Source organism: Cololabis saira, chromosome 6 (genome assembly GCF_033807715.1).
Source record: "Cololabis saira isolate AMF1-May2022 chromosome 6, fColSai1.1, whole genome shotgun sequence".
Classification (NCBI taxonomy): domain Eukaryota; kingdom Metazoa; phylum Chordata; class Actinopteri; order Beloniformes; family Belonidae; genus Cololabis; species Cololabis saira.
The window spans coordinates 17072317-17093081 of record NC_084592.1 but is presented as its reverse complement, the minus strand read 5'-3'; the positions used below and the strand labels follow the sequence as shown (position 1 = coordinate 17093081).

Genomic DNA, 20765 nt, shown 5'->3' with positions numbered 1-20765 from the left:
TTCAAAGAGAGGCAATTATGGAAATAAAAATAGAAAATGACTCCCCACTAGGAGCAAATCAAACAACAAGTCAAGTAGAAGTAACTGGGCTACTTAAAATCACGATGCCAATACAAACGTTGAAGCACCAGCATTTTTTCTGTAAATGCAAATGCAGATTGTAGATTTCTTTAGCAAAAATGGAACAAAACATTACTTTGTTTGCAATTTCGATGCACAAGGCAAGAATGGCAAAGATTATTTTGAAATACACAAAAAAAGGACAAATCAGACAATCTGTTAGCCAAGTTGTACCAAGAGCACACATATATAACTGATTTAATGCAGTAAATGTACAAATAATATACAATTTTGATAAATTTAACCCTGCAAGCAATGTAAAATATTCTATTGTATAAAATATACAGGAAAGGGAGTCTATATGTGGAAAATTAGCGCCGAAAGGTGAATTTTATTACAATAGTGAAATCAATCATCTTCTAAGTTTTAATATTAAAATCAACACATGCACTGTAACATATTGCATCATTTTCATCCGAGTGCTTTCAATAAAACCCATTGTTAACATTAAAAATACGACAAATATAAGGCTATCTTACAATTTGAAGATGATTTATATACACATTGAGCCTTAAATGAACGATGAAATAAAATGTTCAAGTGTAGTTTTGACATTCAAGTTTATATATGCATTTTTTAAGGCTAAGTTGCTCATAATATCTGAATCTATTAAGTTTACACATGAAAAATAAATAAAAGCCAAAAAAGAATAAAACATCCCTGAAAATTAGGTGTTTTTTTTTTATGACTGCATAAAATGTGAAGCAAGTTATTGTAGATGACGTGGATCTGATGATGTCACAGCAAGCGTTTGTAAAACGTGTCCACGGTTTAATTTGTGTCCATCACACCAAGGTCTCTGGCAGGGCCTCTGGGTTTTCATTTGACAACATTTGCCATACGTGCTTCTTCTCTGTCTGCAAGTTTGAGGTATCAGAGCGCTTTTCCTCCCGGGGCCTCAAGTCATCCGTCGCCTTTACAGTCTGGAGAGCAGGGCTCTGCCGGGGCAGCGGTGGGGTTTGGGGATTTGGCTGATGGCTGGAATCACACGTTGCAGAGGGGGGAATAAAAGTTTCTCTCAAAGGCCCAGAACAGTGAAGGGAAGACAAACTGTTTGTCCTGTCTGTAAGTAATGGGAACACGGGGCATCCTGTCCTGTTGTCTGAATTCATGGCTCCTGATTGGCTGATTGGCAGATGAACGGAGGGCTCTGGCTGCCTGGGCTCTCTCCGGCTGTGAGGACCGCTGCAGCTGCGAGTCACTGGGAGGTGTGGCCGGGATTCCAAAATAGCCAATGACGTTTGTGCTGGTCTGATGGGCAGCTTGTTGTTACCTTGGTGACTGCTCAGTCCCTCCGATGATCCATACGAGTCGCATTCTGATGTGTCTCCGAGAGAGCCTTGCAGGAAAACATCACTCATGAGCATCCCGCATCAATTTCATGTTCCCAAGGCCGTCTACGGCAGCATATAAGAGGATTCTCTTACCAGTAATTTGATGGCCAATAAAATCCTTCCCAAACAGTTCCTGCCAGGTGTCCCAGAAACAGTCAGAAGAGGGATCTGAGAGAAGCAAAAGAAATGAGACAATTAGATACATTGGGTCAATACCTTATTATAAGTGAAAAATGTGACAGTCTTTCCTCCCATTTCAAGCTGGCTTCTGTTCCCCTTTGGCGTTTGCTTTGTTCCACATGATAACGACCTATATTCTGAGAATATATATGCATGTATTTGTGTATTTTTTCAACATCAGTTGTAGTAAAGCCTGAAGGCTTTCACCAATCTTGTCTTTTAGTCAGTAAAACATTAAAATGCTTGTTTTCACTGCCATATTTCAAGGAGAAAAATTATTTTTCATTGAGATTATGGCCCTTTGTGAAGTCTTCCCACCATTTTGGCTGTCTGTTTTCTCTATGTCAGTGCCTAGTTTTTACCCCGATGCCCTCAGTTCCCCCATATCTTCTTCAGATGTCCTCAGATAGTCCTATCACAATCTGTTCACTAATTATTTGCGACTCAGCTAATTGCCGTACGCCTCCCAGCATACAAACACCTTGGTTTTAATTTTCTCCTCTTCTGAGTCTTGTCGATGTTCAGCCACTGGTTATCCTGGTTTACCCTGTTTGTTTGGAATTTATTTCTCTGAGTTTTATGTTCCCAACCTCCTGCTTTTCCTGTACCTGCAGTTCCATTTTACGGTTATTAAAGGTCGAAAACCACATCTGCCTGCATCCTGCTTGTCTGCATTCGTGTCCTCCAACCACTTAATGCAACGCAGCCGGGATCATCACCTTTTCAACAAGGCCATGAAGAATTGATAATATCGAAGCTTTGCAAGCGTACAGTTTATGGAATAGCTTTTCTGCTGGATCGCTTTAGATTTCACAGGACTTTAGTGGATGGTAAGCGCAGGTGGAACACAGAAACACATATTTTTGATGTTTATTGTTATGGCCTCTGGTGCATTATCACACATTGCCAAGTCTCATGGGAGATGCGATTAAATGGCAACAAAATATTCTCATATTTTTAAAAAAATTAGATTTTTCACTGCTTTTCACCAGGACTGAAACTCAACATTAGAAAAAGACATCTTGTCAAGGAAAGCATTTGAGAGGATCGGTGCAGCCAGTTTGGAGAATTAAAGCCCATAATCATAAAAGACAGGCGTAGCTACCATCATGTCATCCTTTATCTCAATTTAGTTTATGTATTATGTTTCCAAGCCACAAGTTTGGAATTTTGGCCACCTTGTTTATGTTTTGTTTTCTTAAATCAGACATTACCAGAGCATGACCATCGGATAGTTGCTGGCAGATCATGAGGTAGTCACGCCTTAACATGTACCCAGGGATCATGACTCTTACTCTCAGTTTGTCTTTTTTTCATAAAAAAAGACTTATACTAGGGATGGGAAAAAATATCAATATGGCAATATATCGCAATATCGCTTTGTTGGTGGATTCGATGTATGGATATTCAAAATTGGAATATTGATTTTTTTTTTTTCAAATACCAAATCATGTTTTAGACGTGTTGTTCATCCAGTATGACTTTATTGTACACATGGGCCTAAATAATATTGTTAATGTTCATTTCATATAATGTAAATAATATGAAAAACCTATACAAATATGTAGCAACTTTAGATTGTATAGTTACAATAAAACGGCATGGATTATCTAAATTACATTGTTTTGATTTTGTTTGTCCCATGAATTATCACTAAAATCTGATGATCATGCAACTCAGATTTTAAGATGCGTAATGCGTTTTTGCAGTTTTCAGCAAACTATGTATAACATCGCAACATATTGCAAAATTTGGATATCGCAATATTGTATCGTGATTCAAGTATCGTGATGTGTATTGTATCGTGAGGTCCTTGGCAATACCCCTAACTTATACACTTACTAGAATTGTACAATATATGTGTGAAATGTTAAACATAAAGACAACAAGAGAATCTGACCCGAGGCCAAAACTTACAAACATCTACTTTGAAACCAATGGCTGCGCTCAAATATGGTTGAACGATTAGTTCAAAACATAGGACACCAATAAATCTTTGTCCACTCTGTCTGGAGGCAACAAAATTGGAAAAACTTAATGAATAACAAGACCCAGCTGCTATTTCCTCCTCCTGTGTAGTTTTTATACAGATCAATGCTGCAAATGATGTCTCAGTTACCTGTATTTATAATGTGTCAAATCTTGAAAGAAGTATTTTCTAATAGGTGTTGGAATGCAATCAGCTCACCTTTATCAGTGGAGAAGGTGGGAGAGGAGCTGCCAGATCCATCTTTTGAATGGCCGCGGAGTTTGGACTGCCTGGAATGTCTGGGACGGCTCTCTGAGATTAGACTGTTGTCCCCCGGGTATTTACAGAGCAGTCGATCTGATAGCACGGGGGAGTTATTGTCGTAGGGTGACACCTCTCCACTGGATGCTTTCAGGGAGTCATCGGATAAGCATCTCTCAGTCAGGGAGAATGAGTTCTCTGATCGAAGGAGGTTCGGTTCTCTGCAGAAACAAATACATTTCAAGCAGCCGTCCGCAGATACAAGCATGGCCTGCTTGGCCTTGTCAAAAATATTGATTGGGTAGAGTTTGAGAAAAGCACACAATCTTCCAAGAACTTAAGAAGAAGACATAACCATTGGACACGAGGGAGGTTTCAGTTCCATAATTCGGGCACTTGTACAAGATAAAAATGGGGAACTCACGTGGACTGAGAGGCTTTCCTCCGGAGCAAATAATTTATAACATCAGGATCAGTTTTAAGTAAACTCATCAGCACCTCGTTTTGCAGATCAGCGGGAACCTGGGAGAAGAAAAAAAGTGTGGTTTCCTTTACTGTGTCTAAATAAAAAAAAAACGTATTAGTAGTATAACTTGAATGTTTTTCATATTGATTTTATAGCCTTTTTACTGTTTACAAATAACATTATGGAAACTTTGGTGGATGCTCTTTAATAAGAAAAGGATTTTTCAGTCGTGAGTCAGCATCTATGATACCCAAACGCTTGAGTTCTGGATTTATGAAGCATAGTAAATGTCCTTGTTCTTTATATACTTTAAAGATGAATAACCATTTATTGAAAAGCAGAAACTACATCAACAAAACTGAGACCTGAATAAAACTGACCATTCAGTGATGCTTTTAATTTGCCAAGCAGTGAAGACTGTCAATAAAATCTAATTTTACAAGACTCCAGGAAATTATAGGAACACTTTATTGTATTCAATTTGGTTTATAAGGGTCAATGAAAGTGTCTCTTTCGGTTAAATTATATTCAATTTGTTGGTTTCACTCTACACTGCAAAACTCATTACTAAGAAAGTTAAACACACAAAAAAAAACCTTGTCTCAAGAAAGTAAGACTATTTTAGATGATTTTGCTGGTTTTAACAATTCTAGACCGTGGCAATGGCAAAGATATTTTCACTTAAAATAAGACAATTTTGGCTGAATTTATGGAATATTAGGCTTATTTCTTGAAAGGATGTTTTTGCAGTGAATCACACTGAAGAACTCCCTGTAAAGAGCTCATCACCTGGATTAAACCCTGGGACAGGTTTAAATATTGTAGCGTCTGCTGCTGTGAGGCGGATTACCGTAAACAGGGAGTCGTATGTGTCAATCATCTTCCGGAGCACGCTGATGATGGCTGTGCTCTCCTCTGCACGGGCAAAGCTCTGGACTGCAAACTCTTTGTCGGAGTTTTTCTGCTTGCGTAAGAGGTTGGGGCCGAAGATGGTGGCTAAATTGAGGGACGTCATCCTGTTCCCTGTGATCTGAGCAAAACAGGAGACAGAAGTTTTGTACCTCATATAAACCATAAAAAAAAAACCTTAAACATTCGATAAGCCATAAATGTGTTGAGGAGGACAGAAGGAATACAAAGTTCTCCTGCAGATACATAGTATTCAAGGATTTCCCCCTCTTTAATTCCTTTACCCTTGTGCAAAAACATAAAACAATGATCTGATCATACTGGGTCTTGGTATTAGATAAATACAACCAATGACAAGCAACTTTTTTCACGATGCATTTTTAATTTCATAAAATAGAAGCCAAAAAAAAACCTAATGTGGGCAATACTAAATATCACCTTAATGTTTTCATAGTATTTGAGGGGGTAATTTGCATTCAGTCACTGCTAATTACCATCCCTTAATAAACTGATGTGCAGTAGGTCTACAAGTCACCATAAAAGTTAAAAAAAATTGGCAGTTTATTGTAATAGTAATTGTGTAAAATCAGATACTGTTGCTGTACATCATCCTGTAAAAGTTTATAAAGCCATTTCCAAACAGTGTGGAGTTTATATACGACAGTGAAAGAGATAATTCACAAATTAACAGCCTTCAAGACAGTCTTCCCCCATCCCAATCATTTTTCCCAAAGGACAGACCTTACTGAGCAAGTTAATTGGCTATTGGACTATAATTGCTATAGTCCAAAAGAGCAAATAAGACAGCTGAACAAGCACACTCTCTTTTTGAGGTTTGAAGCTTTTTCTGTCTAAGAAGAACAGTGAAGCACAGGCGAAGTTTGCAAAATGCATTGGAAAAAAAAAGTCTTTTGGACTTCATAGCCAGCACTATGTTTGACAAAAACCAAACACTGCATGTCAGCTGAAACATCTCATACCCGCTGCCAAGCATGGCAGCGGGTATGAGATGTTAATTATGTGTTTGGACCTGAGCACCCAGCACTGCAGTCACTCTATTCTAGAGACAGTCAGACAAGAGGACAACATTTTGAAGCATACCAGCAAACGTTTGCACATGACTGTAAGTATATATACATGTATAGATATATACAGTATCTTATATGTTGTGTTTTTATTGCTGCTGCTGTTTTAAGTCTCTGGCTTACATTTCAAATATTCATGAATCTCACACTTATGTTTTTCTTTTTCTGCAGTCTTCATAAAATCTTCTCTGACAGTATTTAAAAAATCAAAAAAGAAAATAAGAAAAAGACCTAAATAATTCTAAATAATTTGGATATGAATTAATATTTTGTCATAGACACGCCTCTTGGAACATTTGGGAATGGGCACCTATCCAAGGTCTGCCCCCTTCAATAAGGCTGCTTGTCTGCCCATTTTTATTCAAAGAAACGTATTTACAGTATGTACGCTTTAAGACTGGGGTTGAGAATAAAGTGCACTTTAAATGTATGAACAGCAGGAACATGTAAACTCCACTGGCGGGCCAGAACCAGACATGTTCCCGCTGTGAGCCACCAGCACTTACAACCAAAGCCATCCTGCTGTTCACTTACAAAAATGCATTATATATATGATTTTAAAGCATATACAGACACTAATTTACAACTTCAGTGCTACAAAGTACACAAATCAGAACGGGGTGCTGTTCAGAGAAGCTTGTTTGCGTGTTGGTGGTGCAACATGCTGAGAGCGATCATGAATCATTCACTAAAGACAACGATGAAAGATCATCGTGCATAACGGTGCCGCATTCTATCAAAGCACCGTTTTCAGATTGCAGATGCAGTACACATCAGCCCTGCTGCCATCTGATGGCTGACTGGCTTCATCACATCATCTGCTCCTCTATTCTCCTTCTTTTTTACAGAGAGACTCAAAGCCTCGAAGGTTTCATTCTGTTGCAGATCATAAAGCAACAAATGAAGCATTGCGTCATCTGTACGTTTTCTTTACCTCCTGTCCCTCGCTGTCCAGGCCGTCTTCGGCGTGTGTGCACACAGTGGACAACAGGCCGAGGAGGCGCTGCAGCGTGTCGCTGTTGCAAGGAGGGAGCAGAAATATCAGGAGCCGGATGGCGCTCTGCTGGTCTGAAGGATCCAACCCTGCAGAAGAAGGACGGACACCACTTTAGGCTCGAATGATTCTTCACAGCAAACGAACACGTGCAGCATCCAGCATGAGTTCCTCACACGTGGAGTTGATGAAGGCTGTGTACAGCTCTCTCGTCAGCAGTGGATCTGGCATGTCTCTGAGGAACTCTTTCAGCAAGGCAGCTACGTCGTGGATGCTTTGCTCCTCGTCCATGTGTACCTCCCAGCCCTGGTCGAACTCCTCGCGAAGCTGAATTAAATATTGTGACAGTTTATTGAACATATTCTTAATTATAAGGCAACTTATCAAAGTCCAGAGGAGCTCAGAGGTTTCCCAGACAAATTCTTACCTGTCGTACTCTTTTCTTGGAACTCCCAACGCGGAAGATTCCCACCGTTTGCAAGCCTGAACAAAGACAAAGAAGCCCCATTAAAGCCACTATTTTGATTCATATTTAACCTCAAAATATAAAAAAAAAAGGACTGAATTCATCCACTTGAGGCTGCATGGAGGGCTGGGGATCGATTCAAATATCAACAATCGATTCGATTCCGATTCTTAAGATTCAGAATCGATTATCACGCTTTGATTCGATCCAATTCGATTTGATCCGATATTGATTTGGGTTACTGTTAATAAAACAGTTTTTTCAGCTGTTGCATGAATTATATGACTGTCTAGTTATGCAACATATTAATACTAGTATTATATTGAGATTCAACAGCAAGTATTGGCAGCTAATGATGCTGTAAGGACCAATCAGCTCCCAGAATGCTGATAGAACTGCTTTCAGAAACATCGTGTGGGTCAGAATTATCAAACCGATCCAGGGCAGCAAACAGAATACGAAAGAAATCGCTTTTATTTTTTCCCCCATTTATGAGAATTTGGTTTTTAACATTTATGCAAATGTAACCCCAAGACAGTATATAAAGCAAAGAAATATAGACAATTTATGCAATTATAACTGAAAACTTTAATATTTTCATACCTTTAAACATATTCAAAGGCAAAAACATGGCACCAGTTATTCTCGTGTCCAACAAAATATTCCTTTTTTGGGCATAAACAAAAAAGTACCAAAAGTTGTAATGTAATAATAATTTTTTTAATCGATCTTTAGACATATGAATCGATTTTTAGGAATTAATATGAGAATCGATTTAAAATCGGAGAATCGATCTTTTCAACACAGGCCTAGCTGCATGCAGGTGCTTGTTTTGTGGAGTTTGATTTTGGATCTTTGTACCATGTTTTTCCAGGTGCTGGCAGCAGAGATCCACTATCCTTGGCACCTGCCTGTAAATAGGGTTAAGGCTGAGCTTTTTGTCGTGGTGCTTCTTTCTGTTGCCAGCCGCCTCATCTGGCAGAGACAGCTGGAGAGCCTCCAAGAGCCGAGACTGGTTGTCATCAAGGTCGGTGATGCAATCCACAGACACTCCACCCTGTCAAGCAGATGGAGAAAACTGAACTGTGAATAGAATAGCCAAGTGACCCTGTGCATTGAGCGTATTTGTTTGCCACTTTTATTTAAGGGCTGCTTCGCCACCGGCACTTGCATATGCGGTGCATATCTAAAAAGACACACACAAATCTGTTTAATTCTAATCAGAGAGACTCAGGTGTGCCGGGTTTATCCACAGAGAGGCCTACCCTCCTGCGTGTCCGCGGAGCGGTGACCGGTGTGCTGGGCAGAGGCGACTCAGAAGCAGAGCTTAGGGACGAGTTGCTGCTGGAGAGCTCTTTGTTTGCCCTTTTGAAAGCAGAGGACAGGTGGAGGTATGATAGCACCTCGTTGGGATTGCCGTGCTCCTCCTCCTGCAGGTGATCGTGCCGCAGCTTGCTCATGCGGTCGTTGGATATGACATGCTGCAGCGGTATGCCAAACGCCTGTGGTGTAGACTCTGTGTGGGGGGGGGAGGTAAGAGCAAGACAAGGAGACTTAAAGTTGACAAATTGTCTGTAGCTTTGAATCAGCAGAAACATTCTGAATCCCTCTTTACTCCGCTCCGTCCTACCGCCGGATCATTTTCTGTGGAAAGCATCTCAAATTGAGTTGGGATGGAATCACTCGACCTCGAATTTCTTAATAAATCCTATTCTAACTAAAGAAGACGAGAGCAGTTGGCGGTTCTGCAGTATGCACTTTATACTTGTAGGGCGCATACTTTCACAAGTGCCTTTTGTAAACAAAAAGGGGACGAGAGGAAAGAGGGGGCTGGGCATGCCGGGGGGGATAGGCCGCAACGAGTGAGCCTCCACTTAAGGTTGTTTAAGTTATTTTCTTCCACTGCCTCTGTCAGCCAGAGAAGATCACTTTCCTGTGACATTGTTGCAGCGGGTGGGGCCGAGCGCTGGTCCGAGATCACAGCTTCATCGGATCGCTCCGAGCTTCACGACTGTAAACAGAGTGCCTGCTTCAGTTCTTAAGATGTCAGAAACAGACAAGGCTTGAAAAGTCGCTCAATTCTCACTCGTTCTCCCACAAGCCTGCGTTTTATCTTCGCTGGTTTTGAAATGTTGCAAAAGGACTTAAAATCCCTTTTTGAAAAAGTTAAACCCTGTAATCAAGCAAGTTAGGTGAAGCTATATGTTGTTTACCTTTGTCTTTATTTTTCTCTTTCGACAGCGAATCCAACTTCCTCCTGAGAGACTTCTTGTACTTGTGGCCGTCTGAAATGTAAAATAAAGATAATCTAGTTTAGGAGGCTGTTCACGCTCCACCACTTAGGCTCATTGTTCAATCGATTACACATTTCAAATTTCAGCGAGGAAAGTCTATAGACAAGTGAATTTTGATTTCAGGAGCAAAGCCGTTCAACGTGGTGGAAACGAGGAAAGTGTGTGACAGTGTGGATGGGATGTGGGAGGTGTAATACATTTGGGTATGGTGATGTGACAGCCCAGGTCATGACACCGAAGCAGTCGCTTGTAGGCCACGTCCTGGAGGCGAACCCTCTCCAGCTCCGAGAGGCTTTGCAGGTGGACGGGCTTCAAGCAAACGCTGCACCCCGACGGGCTTTTCCAAGTGAAGTCACCCTGAGGACACAGACGTAGCATAGACACCACATTACGCTCATTACACAGCACGGGCGTTACAAACCCCTGCAAACACGAGCAGATACCTCTGCTTCACTTGCCAGCTAAAAATAGCCGCTGATTTTGATGAGGACTGACAGCTGTTGAAACAGTTTGTGAGGTGGAACTGATATGATGATGCTGATGCCACCACATCGCCTTGGTACTGGATGTTTCACAAAATATCTGTTTTTCTTTTCCCACTTCATCTTCAATACTTTTTTTTCCCAATCAGTTATTGGGAGGATTTGATAACACTTTAATGCCCAATGGATTATATTTGATTTATGGATTTCTGCGGCATCTGTTCCACCCAGATATGATAAAAAGAAAAAAAGTTTTATACAAAAAAAATAATAATAAAGAATAAAACAAATAAATAAAAGCAAAATGATCAAATGTATTGATAATGATTAAAAAAAAAGATTATTTTGAAACTATAGAAGATTCAATTGGAGGTGTTATTTTATTTCAATATAAAATAAACACTTTAAAAAAGAGATTTTTTTTTGTTAATTATGTCTTATGTCTGGAAATAGAAAGTTAATGATGCAGTCTGGCTTCATTTGTGCAGGAATTCGAAGAAGTATTTGCCCAAAAGCATGATAGACTCACAAAATAGATCCTGCAGATTATTTTACAAACAGTTTACAGAAGTGGACACATGCGTTACATAACCTTTCAAAAGTGAAAAGAATCCTCTTGATTTGAATCCTGAACTCTATATATCTGTTTCACTGAACATTATTTTAGTGATTACTTTGCAGATTTTTCGTGTCAAACTCAGTCATTAAAGTAAATCAAACAGCATTTCCCGGCCATCCTAAAGATGTAGCACCGTAGTAATAAGTGGACAAATCTGATCTGAAATTCTCAACCTTTTAGTTCCTCCATTCTGGAGATTACCGTTGCTTTGATCCACTACTGTTGAGCCAATCATATGAGCCATGTTCCAAAGAGGCTTAGTAACTCATTATCGGGATAAAGCTTACACTAAAGTGGCTCACTTCCATTAAAAGAGAATCAGGGCTGTGCTACAGTAGCGTGCTATGATCTCCAACACACACAAGTTCACAAAGTGCAAGATAGATACAATGCAAATTCAGGTAGACACCTGCTTGGCCCCCGAAGGTTACCCCGCAGCATCGAGGTGAGTCCGAGCAGATCTTTAACCGTCTCCAAACATGAGACCAGCAAGGAGGCCGGCAACGAATGGTGCGACTCGCACCGAGCCTTGATTTCAGCATCATCATGTCAGTCTGGGATTATAGTAAGAGACTGAAGCAACTGAGAAGGTCAAATTCCCCAAAAGAACTTTGGCTAGTCCTCTAGACGGCTGCAGCAGCCAACCTGCAGCCAGTGGGGAAGATTTCTCTTCCCATTGCTGTACTTTGTGAACTTAACTGATGAATTGCATCTCACCATGCAAATTATTTACTGTCTGTACCGTCAGACTTTGACTATGTTCATTATAGATCAATCTCATTATTGTTTTGTTAAAAAAATTTAAAAAAATGACATGACTCTCGGGAGCTCATTCAGGCAAGACAGCTTGAGGAGTGTTTATTCACACTTTCACAGACTTATATTGTATAAGGAGCAGGAAGTCTCTCTGATGCCTTCTGATGTGTCTCTCCCGCCGAGCTCACTGCCGCTCTTAAAAAGCCCCCCACCCCCCCCCAGCCAATCTTTGGAGAAGGGTAAAGTTGAGTTAATTACCCCACTATCTCTGTGTAAGCCTAATAAATGGAGAATAATCAGAGCCAAGACACCGAAACCTCAAGGATATAATTAAGTATTTGCAGCCTCCAGTTGACTGGCTGAATGATACTTAAATATAAAATATATTCACCATCAATCAATCTCTAAATGTATTTTTTCATCAATTCACTGATAAAGATGCTCCGATTTCAACATAAGATTTTAAAATATGTTCCGCTTGACAAACAGCAACACTCAATATGTGGTGTGTTTCATTATTGTGATTAAAAGAATAAGAAAAAAAAAAGATTATTCAATTATTCCGGTCGTAATTTGATCAATTTTACAAGCTCACTTAGTATCAAAATACTTGTTCTGTTTCTTCCAGCAACTCGAAAATTATAGACACTAAATTTAACATCACACGGTATCAGACAAAGGCCAGCAGGGAATTTTTTAGAAGATAAAAATATCCCAGGACTGAGGGATTTGAGAGCATATCAAATGTTTTAGCTTAGAAAAGAAACTAACTCTACTGACCTACAACTAACTAACTAAACTATTAAAGATCTGGCAGACAGGAAAGAATCGGTGTGGCACATGGTAGAAGTCTCCCAGTTCAGCATTTTTATACTTTTCTTTATCTCTGAAGTGGACTGAACCTATGAAAAAGAAAAAATGTCTTGCTCAACGGCCGTCCTTGTGCATACATTCTTGTTGCATGAACGTATGTGAGTGGAAAGTTTCTCTGCAGTTGATGAAAGGGGGGGCGCAGTTCCCACCCGTTCTCTCCGTCACTAAAGTGACAATTTGACGAAAAAAAAAGCCAATTACCTTCATTGTGGAATTCCAAGCATTGTGCTCAGCAACCCCCTCTTCGCATGTTACATAAGAACAGGTTTAAGTGTGTTTTGCTCAGACTTGCCATTGGGGGACAGGTTTTCACCCTGTATTTCATCATACTATGAAAGGCCTGTTAGGATTATGCTTTTTAAATCACTTCACAATGACTTTTGCTTACAAATTGATTGAAATATGGCGTTCTTTTAGCCCTGATGGATTTATTGGACCAATATAGCACATTTTCCAACTACGTCAGCGAAGAAGTAATGGAGTGAGAAATCCTGTTTAAATGTAACTCGTGATAAGCCGTCTAAACCCCATCCTGTTCCAGTGAATACAGGTGCTTTTGGCTGTGCATTAACTTTAATTCAAAGGCTTGCTGAAACACCACTGCACTTCCTAGACTACAATGAGAGGAAACGTGCAGGGTAGTTCGTACAATATGGCCAGATTGGAAAGCTCAGATTACACTGATCCGGAACACTTGAGTGGGATCCAGCGTGGTGATGAATATTCCTTGGTGCTCAGAAAGATGTTCAACAGCACATTACAGGAAGACTTTTCCACATGAGCCCTCGCGTGGAAAAGAAATAGTTTGGTTTCAGGGCTCCACTGTTATTTCTACTGAATACATTGGAAGTGAATTGTTTGTTTTCTACGTTACGCGCCTTGAGGTGCAAACAAAACAAATTGAAACTAAACAGACATGACACCCTTGGCCTTGTCATTTTTATATGAAGCAATTGGAAGATGTCCTTGGACCACTGAACCAGTGTTTGCGTGTGCTAACCGATGTTAGCACATACTTCCACAGTCATTGCAAATGCATGAAACTTTGGTAAAATAGCTCTGACAGGTCTGCGTGAACTAAATGACCTACAAAATGAAGCTATTGATTCCCTTCCAAGTCTGTTTAGGGCATCTCAATGTATTTCACAGTCAATTGGTTTATTTCTGCTTGTGATTATTGCCTGAACCTCTGAAAGTTTTTGAACCATTGAACCTCATGTTCAGCACTGACAGCAGCATTATTGAGACAAGCCGACATCAGAGGTTATTAACAAAGAGCCTTGATCCTATTGCTTCAGAAAGGGGATCGTCCTTCACATAAAAGTCCCTTTCTACTGACGAAGAGTCTCCTCTGAGATGCTCAAACTTACTTCCAGACTACTTGACATCATGCAGTTTTAAACCATCGCCACACAGATGTGACGCCCACACATTTTTGTGGATTAAACTTGGCCAACAGCTGTCATGACGTCAGGACGACAAAAGGGAAGCCAAGTATAATGACTTTTTCTCATCACAGAGATGCAATAATGTCAAAGGTAGGGAGAAGGTTGATGGGAGGAGCTCCAGATTGACAACATAATCTTAATTCGCCGAGTACATAGACACATACAAGGAGTTCTCTGCCAGCAGTCGTTGCTTTGCTAATGAAATGTAATAAAGAAAAAAGTGGGAAATAGTGAAAAAAAATTTTTACTGCAAAAATACACAAATATACATATATATATATATATATACAATAACGGCGCAACGTAGTGCAAAGATTGTTGCCGTTAACAGTTATCGTCTGATTAAGGAGACTGCTGTGGGGAAGAAAGTGCTCACCCGTATCAAATCGCTCATAATATTACATTACCCATGAAACCTCAGTTACTGTTGCTATGGAGAGTTAGTTGGGTAAATTCCAAAACATCTGTGGTAAAGATCAAAACATGAACAGGTTGGAGGTTAAAGAAGAGTGAAAATAGGTTTGTGGTGTTTGGGTTTGAGCTTGGTGAGCTAATGTTTCTATCGTCCAGATATCGTTCTGGTAAAGAGGTGAGTACGGCTATTTACCTCTAAACAGCTGTCGTTAATGGAGTTGCATCTGCTTTTAAGTATACACTATTTACATGTTTGTTGTGAAACCCAATGCCCTTTAGATCGCCAACAGTGCCCTGGTCAGAACACACAATACTTTATAATTACTGGCCTGCACAAACAAACAACACCCAGCGATGTTCTGCACAGCAGCTGGAGTAAAGCCTGAATTATTTCATATTGTGCAACTGTGATCAGAGCGACAGCTGCATCACCCCGTGGGTACAACTAAAACATGTTCCGGCCAACTATATTTAGACGCACAATACCAGTTTTCCACTTTTTCAGTTAGAACGTCGGGGTTCTGTTAAAGTCCATGAAAATGCCTCATTTATATTTCCTGAAAACCAACTGTTTCTGCGATTGATTTGTAGAGTTTATAACAAATTTAACAGCCTGGGTCTTTCAGAGAAGTAATTTAGTCCCTTGGGGTCTGAAATGTTAATGCTTTATTTTGATATTCACAGCACAATATTTGCCACAGTCAGAGGTATTTGTACTTTAGTCAGCCTTTAACTGGAGTCCCACTGTTTATTATTGTTTGAAATAAAAATTCATTGGATGAAAAACTGCCCTGATTTAACGACTGCCTGATATGAATGTTTTATAAACGCTCGACTTCAGTGAGAATACAGCTCATTATGCATTTCACAAAAGAAGCCCCCTTTCCTGAGCTCCCAACGAGCGCTTGCAGTTTCCTGCAAGCTCCTGCTCCTTCTGGCCATCGCTCCTCATGGTCCTCAGAGGAATGCAGAAGACACTCTGACTGAACCCTCCGGAAGCACAGCACTCTCAAAGTTCCCTTTCAAAACATCACATCATTCAAAACGCGTACCTAGAGAGCACTGCGGCATTCAAATGTGTTCCGTGGTGCATCGTGATTTCTCATTTTCATATTCTCAAATACCTCCAGAACAATATAGAGCTTTTCTTTCTGGCATATAAATAAGCCATCGGTCTATAGTTATAGATTGGCTGGCGATATTTGCAAAGAATAAGAAGGATTCTGATCCTCAGAGATATATATATTCGCCTTAATCTATCATTCTACATCACTACCTATCCAGACTCCCACCTATTCCTCAGGAGAATAAGATTTTTAAATTGCTTTTGAAATGCGATAGAAAAACAGTGCTCCTTTAGCCAACAACACAAGAGGAGTTTTTATTCAAAAGGAATGCTGACATCTTTATGTCTTATCAATTCTTGCATAGAGATCAGATTGCTACTATATCATTAAAGCACCATCTGAAGCTCATACACATTTCTATGATTTACTAAACTCCTAAGGGAAAGTGGATGGAAATACATTTTGCAGGGCCAGATCCAATATACCTGTTTAGAGCATAATATAAAAATATCCCTATACATTCAGATTAGGCATCTTCCTCAGTCAAGGCTTTATGGAAACATTTTTTTTCCTGTTTAATTGTACAAAAAAACAGTTAATACATTTAGTTTTTAAATCAAAGAGTCATGCTCAAGTGAGTATTTTCATATATCTCACAAAGTCGTAACCAGAGTCTAGCTGGAAATAAAGTAAAGGAAAAGTGCATGTAATTGCAAAAAGATGTTATAGGCACTTTTGTGGATCAGATAAAAGACTAGTTTCAAAATAAACAGACTTGGAGCTGAGTGGCCGTATTTGTTGCAGAAAACTTGATGAGGGTTGATGTGCAACGTGCTGAGTAGATGTACACAGATAGTCGGTGTAGATCAGTGACGTATCGTGTTTGTGGGTAAAATATTAATAGTTGTTCTGTCGTAGATAACACACTGATGAAAACTGGGAAATACTCCAGCATAGTTATAACCTTAAATCATATGACAACTTTATTATCCTCCCGTATTCTCAAAAAGTGAATGAACTGAATCAGAGTCAGCCAGTATCTTGCTGTTTTGGCAGAGGAACCTCTTTATCTAAACACATCCTACTGGTTACGTAACCGCACAACGCTCGTTCAAAAGTGACATTTAAATGAACTGGTACAAAACAATGACCCCCCCCCCTTCCAGTGTTCATAAACTAACCCGCTGTGTGTTTGGTCATTTCTCGGCCGAGGCCGAGGCAACGGGACTGCAGTTGTAAGCCGGCAGATCTGACCCCACGCCATGCGAGCGGACGGTCTCTGGTGGAAAGAACTATGTGCCTGGGGGACTGCAGCCGAGGATCAGGTCAGGCTGTTGTGCTGTGAGAAATGAGAGCTGAGGCTCTCTTCATGTAAACCAGATGTCTCTGCTTTGTATCCCAGCGCCGACTGCAGAGATCCAGAATGACTATACCACGAATAAAGCACGGTGACGGGCGACCTATGGAAAATATAATGTAGTTTATAACAGGCAATCGATCTAAAATGCCATTCTGACAAGTCCTTCTAAACAAAGGAGAGGATGTATTCGCTTTCCAGGACAAGGCTTTTCAAAAAGAAATCCTGAGGCTACACCTTAATTAAGACACACCGACTACAGCAAATTAAAAAGTTATGTTCTCATTACCACAACATGGCAACAGGCAGACCTTACACAAGTACGGTGACGATGAGCGTAATAAGTTACCAAGTGAAAACTAAACAGAGCAGGTTTCTCTCGTGTTTATAACAGGACTGCAAACATTTCATGCTATGGGCTTCCTGCAGCGTCTCGGGGTCGTGACTTGATGGAGGTAAGGCAGCATCTGTGGAAATGGGAGAATGCTGTAACGCTGACTTCACTACTGTTGTTTCGACCGTCTCTTGGATACTATTGTGCCTGAATGAAGCACTGCTCGAAAGCGCGCACACCCAAATAAATGTGACTTTGATTACTGACTTGGAGCAAGGTTTGCATACAAAAGCACTTACTTAGTGTGACTGTAAGCTGACAGCATGGTTGTGCGAGTCTCCAGGAAGGTTCTCAGACCTCACTTCACTTCAAGTGGCCGGAGTTTCTTTTAGCTTTTAAAAAGCCTCAAGGAGCCTCAAACACAGTACAGCTGCACCATTTTCAAATGATCTAATGAGTTAGAAAAAGTAAAGTTGTACTAAATTAATGGTTATTAATACCTGTGGTGGAACATTTTCTGCTATTTGCAACATATGTGCTTTGGAAATCCAAAATCCAAATCCAAATGAATAAATAAAGATTGATATTAACTCACGCACAAGCACCTCAAAGTCTTAAATACCTTTAATTATTCTCTCTAACAGATTGTATCCAGACATAATCAGCTTCATTTACTTTTGATTAACATTTTTCTAAGGGGTTTGGCTGTAGTTATTTTTGATGACTGTAAACACAATATAATTCACTAAAAGCCTATCACAGTTCCAGGCATATTATGCTGTTAACAATAATAATAATCATAATAATGACAAATACAATTAAGTCTCTGGCTCCAATATTCAGTCTTTTGTTTTTCTTTGTAATGTGTTTTGGTTTATTTCTGCACAAACGCTGCAGCTTTTTCAGTGTCTTCATTTTCCTCAAGTTAAGAGCATCTCTGTTGTGTTGGAGCTAAAGTAAATACGTCACGGAGTCTAAAAAAATGACATAATAATATTTTGGTCTTGCAGGTTTGATTATTCTGCACATGGATGTACCTTTGATAGCTTTTTACTTTCTTCCCGAGGTCAAAACAGTCAATTAGGGAGTTCAATCTCCTCGTGAAAGTTGTGACGCAACTTTCAACATCTTTGCCACGGCACAGGTTGGTGACACAGTTTGTTTGGAAAGGAATGCGCTGAATCACGTATAGGGACCCAGTGATCCATCACAGAGCATCGTGGGTGAAGGAGAGGTGTCTTTTTAGTCAGAGAACATGTTGCAAGCCGAGGCGCCGTGGTGGTCACGTCTCGACTTTCCGGTATTTATAGGTGTGCATTAACTACCCAGCATCAGTAAAAGTTGGCAAAAGTACTTTTACAAACGGAGAACACTGTTTTCCCACGAGGATTTAAAACTTTGTAAACACTGTTTAATGACGCGTCTGAAATGAGTCAAGAAAGATGCATTTGCAGGGGTGGAAAGTAACAAATTACATTTACTCACGTTACTGTAATTGAGTACTTTTTATGAGTAATTTGTAATTTTCTAAGTAGTTTTTGAAATATGTAATTTTTACTTTTACTCGAGTACATTTTGACCCAAGTATTTTACTTCGCTACATTTGAACCCCCTCACGTTACTGAGTACAAAATTTATGGTGAAAATCTTGTGGGCATTTTATTTTGGTTTATTGTGAATAGCAGGATCCTGCGGGCATTGGGCACTTTATTTTGTCTTTGAATACTTGAATACTACTAAAAGGATCATGTTACTGAGCTCAGCTGAGCTTTTACAAGTGTGGATGTGTACTTTAATATGCCTCGAAATTGATTAAAACAACTTGTGCTGGATTTGATTCGTGACTCATCCTTTTTTTGCATTAAATAACTGAAAGTAACTTTTTCTCAAATTACATTTTAAATTAAGTACTTTTGTACTTTTACTCGAGTACATTTTTAGATGAGTACTTTTACTTTTACTTTGAGTAGAATTTAAGCAAAGTAAAGATACTTTTACTCAATTACAATTTTTCAGTACTTTTTCCACCTCTGTGCATTTGGAAGGGCTAAGCCTGAATTATGGTTCTGCGTTAAATCGACGCAGACCTACGCCGTAGCGTACGCGGCGACGCGCACCCTAGGCTCTGCGTTGGTGTAACGCAGAACCATAAATCAGCCTTTAGTTGTGCAAAGTTTCCCAGAAGATCGATGTCAATTTGCCTGTAAGTAGCCTATAAAGTGATTCAGCGCATAAAAGCCTTTGATTGTCTGTCACCCGGTATAATGACCGAATCAGGTTACTCACTTAGTCTGTTTAATGCGTTCAGATTTGATGACAAGGTCACTGACCTGAAAGGATGCCTCCTCAGATTTGGTACCATAGTGACGCATCAAGCCCGAGTCCAGGCTGCGCGTCTGCCTCAGGCTCCGCTTGGAAATACTTTTGGGGCTTAGCGAGCACGAGAAAACACTGCTCAGCAGCCCCTGAGCGGACATATCTCAATTAGTTGGTCTCCGGGTGGAAAGAGAAGAGTGGGAACCAACTCATATCTTCTGCCGCAGGTCCGAGCGGGGAGCACCGTTCACAGCAGCGCGAATGCAGCGCTTGATCAATGCAGCCACTATTATGAAATCCGCGCCTGCACGCTCCGGTCACTCCCCCCGCCTCCCGACGCTCTGACTCACACTTCCTGCTCCCAGCATTTCAGGAACGATTTAACGAAGGATGCTCATTTCCCAAAAACTCCAGGACAAACAACATACACAGGGATTAAGAAACTTTTTTCTCTCTCTGAAGGATTGAAGGATTCGTTTGTGACTCAGCCAGACCAATTAAGCCTAAAAGATGAAAACAATATGTATTATGATGACTCACATTATAATCACAATGAGAATGTATTTTTCAAAAACTAAATTTTAAGTTTTCTAAGGAAAAAAATTGACGTAAAACTTTCTGTGTGTACTGAAATGTTGATACTTTCTTTTTTTTTGCCCACAAAACTAGGTGTTTAGGTGCTTTGCCAATGAAATTTAATAAATATTTAATAAAGAAAAAAGTGGGAAATAGTGAAAAAAAAATGTTATTGCAAAAATACACAACTATATATATATAGTTGTGTATTTTTGCATATATATATATATATATATATATATATATATATATATATATATATATATATATATATATATATATATATATATATATATATATATATGTATATATAGTTGTGTATTTATATACACAACATATATAGTTGTGTATTTTTTTTCACTATTTCCCACTTTTTTCTTTATTAAATATTTATAGCACAATTCAACACAAGGTAATTCAAAGTGCTTTACATCAACATTAAAAG

General features: G+C 39.6%; 1 protein-coding gene across 1 annotated transcript; it reads right to left on the bottom strand.

The window, feature by feature from the left end:
- Nucleotides 1–271: 271 nt before the first annotated feature.
- LOC133446420 (rho GTPase-activating protein 6-like) lies at nucleotides 272–19990 on the bottom strand. The gene is made up of 13 exons (XM_061724442.1): nucleotides 19759–19990; nucleotides 10276–10435; nucleotides 9998–10069; nucleotides 9050–9300; nucleotides 8646–8841; nucleotides 7746–7801; nucleotides 7495–7645; nucleotides 7259–7407; nucleotides 5181–5360; nucleotides 4289–4386; nucleotides 3823–4085; nucleotides 1548–1622; nucleotides 272–1459 (listed from the first exon to the last, which is right to left on the bottom strand). Exons 1-13 carry the CDS (start codon nucleotides 19903–19905, stop codon nucleotides 906–908), a joined length of 2352 nt encoding a protein of 783 aa, XP_061580426.1. The 5' UTR covers nucleotides 19906–19990; the 3' UTR covers nucleotides 272–905.
- Nucleotides 19991–20765: the final 775 nt, after the last annotated feature.